At 42.3% G+C, this 12,097-nt stretch overlaps 1 protein-coding gene across 1 annotated transcript in view; it reads left to right on the forward strand.

The window, feature by feature from the left end:
• The window catches only part of ASIC5 (acid sensing ion channel subunit family member 5), a 68,484-nt gene that overhangs the window by 35,703 nt on the left and 20,684 nt on the right, over positions 1–12,097 (forward strand). The window contains exons 5-7 of the mRNA XM_030192230.1: positions 1,160–1,309; positions 2,111–2,258; positions 8,626–8,682. Of these exons, the coding sequence (XP_030048090.1) occupies positions 1,160–1,309; positions 2,111–2,258; positions 8,626–8,682 (355 nt within the window). The remainder of the gene's footprint in view (positions 1–1,159; positions 1,310–2,110; positions 2,259–8,625; positions 8,683–12,097) is intronic.

The following is a 12,097-nucleotide window of genomic DNA, read 5'->3' on the forward strand; positions in this document are numbered from 1 at the left end:
TCGCTCATAAAAACGCTGTGATTGTAGCGGAAGCCAGCAGGACACCTAAGCACTATTCTCTATGGGTGGGCAAAATATGGCACCTGGAAAATCTGTGCAGAAATCATTTTCACCTGTGTATTCTATAAAATTTTAGCACAGTATATAGAATACGCTTAGTTGAAATCCCAGCACCTAAAACTACGCACATCCATTTACACCAACAAAAACGTGGCATAAATCCCTGTGCATAGATTTACGTAGACTGGGCCATATTCTATAACAACACGCGCAAATGTGGGAAAGTCCATGAAATGCCCATTTCCCAGCCCATAACCATGCCCCTTTATGGATGTGTGCATTAGAATTTAGACACAGTGAGTTACAGCATACGCTTAGTGAGTGATGCGTGTAAATTCTAATTATTGCCAATTAATGCTTACTATTGATTGTTAAGTGCTGTTATCAATGCTGATTGGCTTGTTAAGCCAATTAAGTTGCACACATTGTTATGGAATACGCTTAGATTTATGCACAGAACACTAGCTATGATATATAGAATCTGGCAGATAGTGTATAAATGTAAGGGTGCGTGCACATACTACTACTTAACATTTCTAAAGTGCTACTAGGGTTACGCAGCGCTGTACAATTTAACATAGGACAGTCCCAGCTCAAAGAGCTTACAATCTAAAGGATACATGAACAGTCAGTCTGATAGGGGCAGTAAAACTGGGGCAGTCTGGGTGGAGCATGGGTAGGCATTGGGTAGGGCTCCCACTTATGTGTGGAACTTACTGATTAGTATGTCATACATGCCCTTGCCTTATGCATGCAAACATAGTTATGCCAGGTCTATGGTTGTGTAACTGCGGGCACGTAAATGTTAGGTACACCAATGCCAGGTTGCACCAGTATTCTATAATGGAATTTTGGGGCCCAGATGCCGCTAAGGAATGAGCTCTGATCATATGGCATTGGGGCACCTAAAATTAGCTCCTCTTAAATGAGTAAATCAACCCAAAAGATAATAGCAACAATATAATAAGACTTGATTTTGCTCTAGTTTCTAATGGAGAGAATCCCCACAGTGATTTATGGTGTGTCTGAGTCTATAAAGCTTTAGGGTGAAAACCAACACCAATTGAAATTCACCTTGGAAATAATCACTTCCTATCAGTCAGAATTTACTGATGATCCTGCCCTTGGTTTTGTTGATGCTGGGATTACTTTCGTCATTCATTCACCTGAGAAACCGCCACAGTTTGATGGCCTGGGCTTGTGGACCCCAGTAGGAATGCATGCACATGCCTCGATTCGTCAGCTTAAGGTAATTAAAAGAATTTTCTTACAGAATAACTAAAAACAAAAATGTTTGGTTTAAAAAATGTGTGAGTCATTTTATAACAGGGTGTCTGGTTTAAGAGGGCAAGAAGGTACTTACTTAAGCACTATTTTATAAAGACACATACCAGTCAATATTCAGCCCATGGTGGTCATCATTTTTTAAAATTAGCTCCAGATATTCAATATCAGCCAGGGTCTGGGCTCTGGAACTGAATATCTGTGGTTAATTCATCTTAAGCTGATCGCTGGGTCTAATGCAGGTCCCAATTGATATCCACTCAGGCCCCCTGCATATGACACTTATGCGGGTCCCGGATGAATATTTTCCAGGACATGCATAAGGGAATCTGGCTAGTTCCTAATCCCCTCTGTCCTTCCCTTCTACTCCCTAGAACAACAATAGGCCTTCCTCCCTCTCTCTCTACCTCTATCTCCCTGTAACCTCACCACCTCCCTGTACCCCCTCTTTTCTTCTGGAACATCACCAACTCCCATGTCCCTGAAGACCCCTCAGACCTACCTGCCCAGTTCCTGGTAGTCTAGTAGAAGAATGGGCAGGAGAAATGGCTGCCACAACCTCTGGGACAGATTTGGGAACCACTGGCCTAAGTGTTAGTACATCGATACCAGGTTATGGTAGCATTCTATAACAGAATCTAGTCACCTAGGTTCTGTTACAGAATTGGTCTCTACCACCCCCTCAGTTATAGAATTGTCTTGAAAATGCTTAAAAGTAAACTTTGCCAAAATGTAGATATTCATCATGTTTTATATTTTTTAAAAGACTGTTATCCAGGAATACCCTTGGGGGGAATGTAACCCTAACATAAAGCTTAAATATTCTACGATCTACAGCACTTATGGATGTGTGCAGGAATGCAAAGCCAGGCATATTCAAAACCAGTGTGGATGTTTACCATTTCTGCTTCCAGGTAGGGCTTATCTTCTGTACTCAGTAAAATGATCTCTATGGATCCAAACACCTTTAAATAAATTTATGTCACTGGGCATGTAAACCTAAAATACATCTGGAAAATTATTAAGTCTTTGAACTGTCCAAACATATGACCCCCCTTCTTCTAGATGTTCTCTCATTAGATTGTTGATACCTTATCCTAATTTCTTTGTAACATTTTTCATTAAGCTATCTTGCAAATTATTTAACTTTAAAAAGTAGCACACAAGGGAGGATTTGACTTAATCTATATGTATGCCGTTGTAGCATTACATTAATCAAAATGAGAGTTGGAAATCATGTGAGAAAACATGCCACTTGTGTATCACTAGCCAAAAGAAATTGATCTCATTGCTATGCATCTTCTACTCCTCATTTTTCTGTTAAACTGTTCTGCTAGATTTGTGTCGATTATGAGCTAGTAGGACAATAGTCTAAAGATCTAGGGGGCTGATATTAAAAGGCACTAGTTAGAGCAGCTCCTACCCAGATACGTGCCTCTAAGAAGGATATTCAGCACCACCAGCCAGATAGTACCACTGAATATTTCTTCTGACCATTTCAGCATTATCTGGATGGATAGTACTGGAACAATCTGTGGGCAGATCTTGGGCAAATCCAGAGGTATCTGGTTAGCAGTGATGTTCAGTGTCACTGCTTTGAGATCTATCTGGATAACTGGATTTCAACTGTCTACCTAGGAGCCTAAATTTGTCCTCCAGAACTTCCCTCCTAAATTTTCCTATGTTGCATCAAGGCAGCCAGCTCCACCCCAGCACTGTTTAAAATCTTATCTTGGTGATGTCTGAGGTCTTCTGTCTTTGCACCAAGCAAGAAAGTGCCCAAATGATCCCTATGCCAACCAATCCAACTGTCTTTATGCTTAATAATCAAATCTCCATCTAAATTGGCCATCCTACTCATTCCCTCATGTGCAGACTCCTGGAGATACATCCTTAATGCAAGAAGATATTGCATCCCCTAGAAGGAAGGTTCCAGCCACAGGATTCCTTCCTATGTCACTAAAGTTATGCTTTCCTTATAAGTGATATTCCTCCTCCAAAGCAGCACAAAGTTTGGGACTTCTCTACTATGTCCCTATAGGTCTCCTCTATGCAACTCTCTGTCTGCCACAGCTCTTCCAAATACGTGACTCTAGCCTCAAGAGATTAGACTTGTTCTCTTACAACTAGGATCTCTTTGACCAACTGCACACACATGTGATGTTCACCAACTGAGAGATAATCATACTGTTACCCCTCCCCCATGCCTGAGCTAGTTGTATGGTGATCACTAGGTTCTGGTTCGCCTGATGTCAATAGTCATGGCAGCGCTTCCAGAAACCCAGTGCTCAGGAGTGGAGAGGGGACAAAAGAACACTAACCCCGTCTCTTGCCCTCAAGAAAGCAAGAGAGGAAAATAAGCTAAATTTAGGAATTTTTCCAGTTTTTGGTAAAAAGCACCCTCTCACTTCTCAGTCAAATAAAGAACTTTTAATAATGGAATACTTTATTGCATGTATTCCATGCCAAAACAACAACACGTTAACATTTGTGGCTGAACAGTGAATAAATAACAATGTTTCCAATCCCTAACTAGCACTCCTTAGAATATAACAATGTGAAATTTGGAATGTAACAATTCTCATCTAATCTTCAGTTCCCCTTCACTTCTTAAAGAGAACCATCGTCACTTCAGGTAGGTATTTTATTAACTCTCTCCTTTTCTTATGCAAATTCAAATGAATAAAGTTTTCCTTTAGAATTGGCACTTATCTGCAACAGATCAGTTTATAGCCAATTTGAGTAGATTCTTTCTTGCGTGGGGGCCCTTGGATGAACTGAGTCGCCGGTGTTCTCTCGCAGTTGTTGTCTTCTTCCTAACCTCTCTAATAACAAAACAAGTTGGGAGGCAAAACCCTGACTACTTTTTTTCTCTCTCCAGGAATTCCTCTAAAGGGACTTTAAATGTATTTCATAATACTGTGGCCATCTCACTAATTTAAATAAAATTAATTAAAGTATTACTAATTATTCAACCTATGATTTACTGGGTAATCCCTATTCTAAACCACTGGAGTACCTCCTACCCACCCCCATCCTCCCACCCTGTCAGACTGTCATAGTAATGCTTGAATGTTTTCACTTATATACACTGTCAGCTAGCACATTTGCTTATTTCCGATCTGACGAAGAAGGGCAACCTTCGAAAGCTAATGAAGAAATGTATTAAGTTATGTCCAATAAAAAAGTTATCATCTTTTCTTTTCCATGTAAACCTTTTAAAGCCCTGGGTAGAAAGAGAAGGGCTAGTTGGAGAAGTAGTGGAGGAAGAAGGAGAATTAGTGCCGGACATAGGGGGAAGTAGGAGATGAGCACTCCATTAAAGTCAGGGACTCTCTATATCCCCAACAGAAATTACAACTTCTTTGATTGATACATTAGTTCCAGGGTGTGTTTTCTCCGATGTTGGATCATATCCATGTGGAGACTCACTGGATAGAAATAATGCCAGGAAGAGTGATTAGGCAGAAATCTTACTAACTCCCAGAAGCAAATGTCTATGTTTATTAAAATTTTTGTATTCCACCATTGCTGAGAACAGATCATAGCGGCTTACAATAAAAAGACATAAAATTAGTGGAAAAGAAAGCCAAATAAAATAGGACAGAAAATATCAATCATAAAATAACTTAAGAAACCAGAAGCCACCATCCACTATCTTCAATTCACATCCTATTTATTGCAACAATGCAGATCCACCGGTGTCAAGAAAAGAGGAAAGTAAGAAGTGGAACAGGGGGTAGTTGAAGTGTTGCAATTGGGGATAATTGAAGAGTCAACTAGTGAATGGGCTAGTCCCATTGTTCTGGTTCCAAAACCTGATGGATCCATCCATTTTCGTGTGGACTATTGGGTGTTAGTAGTATCACCCATTTTGATGCTTACCCTATGTCCTGGGTGGATGAGCTAGTAGAACAGTTGGGGAAAGCTCAATTCCTATCCACCATAGGTCTTACAAAAGAGTACTGGCAGATTCCTTTAGAAGAAAAGTCAAAAGAACAGAAACCACTTGTACTACCCATCAGGGCTTGTAACATTTCAGGGTACTTCGTTTCGGGCTCCATGGAGCCCCTGCTACATTTTTTAAAGAATTTTTTAATAAGATACAAGACCTCATCAAGCATATGCTCAGGCTTATTTGGATGATGAGGGATGAAGTACTTCAGTGTAAGAAAGAACAGCAGGAAGTGGGGGTGATCATATGTGATGATCTTAAAGTAGCCAAACAGAGATAAAGCAACAGCAAAAGCCATAATGATGCTGCATTCAATACAATACAGGGGCGTAGCTGCTATGGGGCCACGGGGGCCTGGGCCCCCGTAAATTTGGCCCTGGACCCCCCCCTACTGACGCCCTTCTCAACCCCCCTCCCCCGCCAGCCCGCCATCGTCGCCTGTACCTTTGCTGGCGGGGGACCCCAACCCCCGCCAGCCGAAGTCTTCGTCCTGCGTTTGGTTTCTTCTGAGTGGTACGTGCAGCAGGACGTCAGACTCAGAAGAAACCAAACGCAGGACGAAGACTTTGGCTGGCGGGGGGTTGGGTCCCCCACCAGCAAAGGTACAGACGGCGACAGATGGCTGGTGTGCAGGCGGGTGGAGAGGGGGGGGTCAAACTTGTTGGAGGTGGTGCTGGCGGCGGCAGGGGGTGTCAGCAATGGTGGGGGGTGTCGGCAATGGCGCCGGGGGGGGGGCTAAAATGTGCCCCCTCACCTCGGCTCTGACCCCCCCTACTGCTGAAGTCCAGATACGCCCCTACATTTCTTATATTCTGTAATTACAAGATTTGTGCTTCCTCACTCTCCATTACCCTGCTTCCCGTGGCCTCAAATATAAGGCCATCTATGGCTCCTCTTTTCCTTATCTCAGCACTCAACTGTGGAACGGGCTGCTTCGGGACATCAAAATCACTTCAGATCACCTGACCTTTAAGAAACGTCTCAAGACCTTCCTTTTTGGCAGAGCGTTTACCACGAGTCCTGCAGGAGATGCAGCCTTTTAGCCCACAGCTCACTCTGTGATACCCAATCACCCACCCTCTCTTTCATTCCCTCATCAGACTTCTCTTTCCCCCTCCTGTGACCCTGTCCACTGTACTTTTGTGCTATTGTGTTATGGTTTGTTTATTAACTATTGTACGCCACATTGAGCCTGCCCATGGGCGGGAATATTGTGGGATATAAATGTTGTAACTAACTAAATAAATAAATCATACATTACAACAAAGAAGCCAATCTGTTACTGGGAAATTTAGATATAGACCTTACTGATATCATTTGCAGCTTTCTTTAAATTAGTACCTTATTTTCTTACTTCTGTTACTCTCTCTTTTCTATATGTTCCATCTTTGCTTGCATTATTGTTTGAATATTTTTACTGCTGTAATTGTCTATTGCTTACGTTTCTCTTATTCTTGCTGTACACATCCTTGAGTGAATTCCTTCAAAAAGGGGGTAAATAAATCCTAATAAATAAATAAATAGTAAATTAGATTTCCAAAGTTTTAGAAAACAAAAAGTTTTGATTTCTGCCAAAATGTCATATAGTGTGATTCAAATTTAGTTTCCTTAGGGAGTAGAGTCCAAATTTTAGCAGCTTGTTATGAAAACAAGAAGGAACAAAAAAAAAAAGTTTATATTTAATATTACTTACAGTTGGAAAGTTAAGTGAAAACTGAGTTGTTCTTTGTGTAACCCCGGACACACCTCCAGCTCAGCTCCACTCTGGAGCGGGATCACACAAACAGAATACTTTTACTGCCACACACACAGCTCCACTAGTAGGATCACGTGAGCTAGGCGTAGGCCGGAGCCAGAATAAATCCAGTAGACCTAGGGTACTCTTTCTCTGGGCATTCTAACTCAAAGATCAGTCAGCAGTCTCAGTATTGAACTTCAACATGCTTTACTAACAGGATCTTGTAAAAAAAAAAAAAAGTTCATAAACTTGTCAACTTGGTCTGTACAATTCAAGTGCTTTTCTTCAGATGGTCAACACATCGCAAAACATACTCTCCACAAGATATCAGGGCATTCAAACTCATAGTTCAGTTCTATCTTAAATTTCCTGTATTTGCAACGAGAACGATCGCCTCGATTAAACTCTCAGTCCACAATCACCTTCACATAGGGGTCCTTTTTCTAAGGTGCGCTGAAAAATGGTTTGCGGTAGTGTAGGCGCAGGTTTTGGGCACGCGCAAATCCATTTTTCAGCAAAAGCCATGCGGTAGTCAGGCAGTAACTCCATTTTGATGTGCATTGGGCGTGCGTAGATGCTTGCACAACTTATGTGGAAATGTATACTTCTCATTAAATTTTCCACTGATTCCACTTTTAATTGAATTGAATTTAAGTCTGATATCATAATTGCTTGTGTAACTTTATGAATTCCAAGTGCTCCAGAAATGCACCTTGCGGAGTCACTTTAGATTCAAAGGGTCCTGTTTGCTAAGGTGCGCTAGCGTTATTAGCACACGCTAAACACTAGAGACATCCAGACATTCCTATGTGTGTCTCTAGCATTAGCACATGCTAATTTTTAGCAGCAGTGGGAAGGGTTTTTGATCTTACCCACTTGCTTGCCTTTGCACTTCACCCTGATAGAGGAAAATCAATGAGAGGTAAACACCACATTGCAACGTCTTAGCATATGGACGCCCTCTTGGTCCAGCCACACAGCAATTTAAATGTGAAGTAAAATAATTTATTAATGTGCTGGGAAGGGTGACCTTCTTTCACAGGCAAGGAGAAAGCAAACAGAGCCAGTCTTCTGACTCAAGAGTTTGCTTTTGTGGCCTACTTCTACAGGGCCACGGTGTGCACTAGTGAGTCTTTCAAAAGGCAAGACAAACAGCTTTTACTCTGGCTTGGTCTCAAAGTTCAAGCTCTGTCTCTCAAGGTACAGCACTTAATCCCAGTTTCCAGATTTCAGGGTTCTACAGGGTTCAAAGATAAAATCAGCCTACCTGCGTAGAGCTTCTGCAGCTGACATGTCTGCGATGGAGGCATAGGGTAGAGGGTTTCTCTTCTCTCCTCTGGGCCTCCCTGACTGAGCTGTGCTGGGGGGGTTTATCCTACTTTGGCCATGCCCTCCCTTCTCTGCAGCCTGAGTTTTAAGGTTGCTTGGGGATGTGAAGGAGTAGTGTTAAGGGGGAGCAGTAATTTCCTATAGGTTCCTTCACAATAACATGAAAACTTAAGAACATAAGCTATAGTCAGTTCATGTTTATCCATCTGTTCGATTTGTAATCCACCTTTCTAAATAATATTTTGTTTTGATCAAACAGGGAATGGAATGGAATGTGATCTAGAAAAGTTCTACAACTGTGTATCTCCTGCACTCTGTGAGTATTTTAATGTTCCTGTTACAGTAGTTCAGAATTTTAGCCTTAGCCTCCATGTAATTGTGACTCCTATGAAAGCAGCAGGGGCAGCGTAGAAGTTAGATACCTAAATGGGCCCCTCTGAAAAATGACTACTGCTAAGTCCCATATTTAGGAGACTATTTTCACCAGGTTCCTAAATGTAATAGTATGAGAGAGGGGGAGGTCAAGGAAAGTAAGTTAGATTCTCAATGTGGGAAGATAACGTGAAAAGCATTTACTATATTCACTGCTGGACATCAACCCTTCCCTCTACCTCCCAACCCTATATACATTTGCTACACGTATGTAGTATGTGGATATATGATGGCCACTTTGTATGAATACATGAAATCCAAAAGCATACAACAAAATAATTCTACTTTCCATCATCTCAGAACTGATAAACAAATTGTTTTAATAGGGATGGGATGTGTCCAATCTCACTGGACCAGCAGGTGTCTACAAAGTAGGCCCAGGGGAGCCTACAGGATGGAAGGGGATGGGGTTGGTGGTGGGAGCTTGGTCGGCACTTTTACATATTTGAGGTAGAAGGGAGGGGGGATGGGAGGAGCAGGGGGCACCAACCTGCAGCAGGATCTTATGTGGGTCGTGGACTAAATATCGACTATGACCCACATAAGATTTGGCTTTGAGAACAACTTTAATTTGCCACTGATATTCAATGCCAGTGCCTGGACATGGTCGAGCATTGAATACCTGGGGCAATTTTTGCCCACAGTGGCAGCATTTTAAAAATGCTGCCCTCTGCAGGCTGAATATCGACCAGAGTATCTTTATATAAATGCTGTTGGATGCATGAAACAACCTCATAGTGAGGTAATGGGGAGTAAAGCAATATCCAAAATCTAAACTGAATAGGCATAAAAGAAATAACCCAAACTAGAACCCAAGTATTAAAATAAGGAAGCTATGAAAGTGCCTGCCTCATAGACATAAGCACATAAGAATAGCCATACTGGGTTAGACCAATGGTCCATGTAGCCCAGTATCCTGTTCCCAACAGTGGCCAATCTAGTCACTAGTACCTTGCAGAAACCAAATAGTAGCAACATTCCATGCTACCAATCCCAGAGCAAGCAGTGGCTCAGACTATGGACTTTTCCTCCAGGAACTTGTCCAAACCTTTTTGAAACCCAGATACGCTAACCAATGTTATCACATTCTCCGGCAACAAGTTCCAGAGCTTAACTATTCTTTGAGTGAAAAAATATTTGCTCCTATTTGTTTTAATAGTATTTCCATGTAACTTCATTGAGTGTCCCCTGGTCTGTGTACTTTTTGAAAGAGTAAAAAATCGATTTACTTTTACCCATTCTACACCACTCAGACGAGATGCTAATATTTAAATTAGTGATCCAAAATAGTCGTAAATAAAACCATATGATTGATACCAAGAATTGCAGTCTAAGAAAATGTAGCAGAAAGATGCAGAAACTTTTCCCATCTTTGTGTGTGCCACAGGCCAGATGAAAAAGAATATACAAACACACCTGGATAGTTTACCTATACATGTTACATTTTGTGAATTCCAGAGGCAAGCTCTCTTTGGCATGATGTAAGTTTTATGGTGAGTGTTAACAATAAATTTGAGATTGAGTTCATACTTCACATGTCATGACTTAGGAATGAGGTTCTTCTCGATATTGAGACTGTGGAAGACAGCCTGGCTAACTCCCATGGTCAGTGGAAAACCCAGAAATTCAATGTCAGTCTATATCCAGCGACCAGCATTGAATTTTTGGAGTTGGGGGGAGGAATTTGGCTACTATGCATATAGCTGGTTAAGCCGATATTCATTGGGTGAATGACTAAGTTATAGCGGCCAAAGATAGACCTGCTATTTATGCGAGTCTATCTATCCGCTAAACTTAACCGGTCAACCAATGAATATTGGCACTAACCAGCTATTTCGTGTGACATAGCTGATCACCAGGCTAGCCGCTAGAGAGGAGATTCTATATACGGTGCCCAAAAAATTGGTGCTGAAATCAATGCCAACTAAGCGTATTTTATAATTGGCACCTTAGGTGCCACTTAAAGAATACGCTTAGTTAATATTTCAGCGTCTAAATCTGCGTGCATCCATTTACACCAGCTAAAACATGGCACAAATCCTGGACCATAGATTTAGGTGCACTGGTCAAAATTCTATAACCGGGTGCCTAAATTTCAGAACGCCCATGAAATGCCCATTTCCCTGCCCATAACCATGCCCATTTTTGCCTACGCACGTTAGACGTTTGGCGCACATCAAACATATAAACGGCGAGTGACCGACTCACTCGCAAATGCGCAGTAGAGTATTCCCTCTCTGTCCCGCCCCCGCGTCAATACATGATGACGAGGGTGGGACAGAGAGGAAAACTGCGCCGCCGAGGTTGATACCGCTCCCTCCGCCCGCCCGCCTGAGATCGCCGCTACCGTTCCTCCCCCCCCCCCCACCCGGCCCGGGCCCCTCTCTCTCCGCTACTAAACTTACACATCCATTCGCCGGAACGCAGCATGCACATCAGCTGAGCTGCCGTCGGCCTTCCTTCCCTGCCTGTGTCCTGCCCTTGCTGACGTTACGTCACAGGAGGGCGGGACACAGGCAGAGAAGGAAGGGCCGACGGCAGTTCAGCTGATGTGCGTGCTGCGTTCCGGCGAATGAATGTGTAAGTTTAGTAGCGGAGAGAAGGTCCAGGCCGGGTGGAGGGATGGTGGCAACTCCAGGGGTGGGACGGTAGCGGTGGCGACCTCGCGGGGAGGGGGGGGAGGGAGGGAGGGGGAAGGAAAACCCCAATACCAGCCCGTTTTTACGGGCTCAACGGCTAGTCTTTACAGAATACACTGAGTTGTGCACCTAAATTCTAATCAGTGCCAATTTAGTGCTCATTATTGCTTGTTAAGTGCTGATATCAGCGCTCATTAGCTTGTTAAAACAATTAAGTTATGCACAGTTTTATAGAGTCTGCACTAATTTTGGCACCTAAATCTAAGTGCACTATATAGAATCCGGGGGTAAGCGCTAATATTCAGCCGAGATAGCCAGCTATCTCATGCTGAATATTAGCATTTAACCGGCTTAATTCTATTTAATTGGAATGACTTTTTTCCATACTGAGGGCAATTTTCAAAAAACTATTTGTACAGTTGTCCTTAAAATGAGCAGACTGGCAGACTGTGTCTAATAAGCAATATAAATGGAAGAACAGGTGTAGATACCCCAAGTCAAACTAATTACCTCAAACAACAACTTGGACAAAATATATTTTTTATACCTTTTCTTAAAGCAATTAAAATTTTTTTTTTAAAAATTGTGTTTAAATGTGCTCAGTCCATGCCTATTGCAACCATTATATCCCCAGAGGGAATATGTGGTCGTGTCACAGAT

Source organism: Microcaecilia unicolor, chromosome 2 (genome assembly GCF_901765095.1).
Source record: "Microcaecilia unicolor chromosome 2, aMicUni1.1, whole genome shotgun sequence".
In the NCBI taxonomy this organism is placed as follows: Eukaryota; Metazoa; Chordata; class Amphibia; order Gymnophiona; family Siphonopidae; genus Microcaecilia; species Microcaecilia unicolor.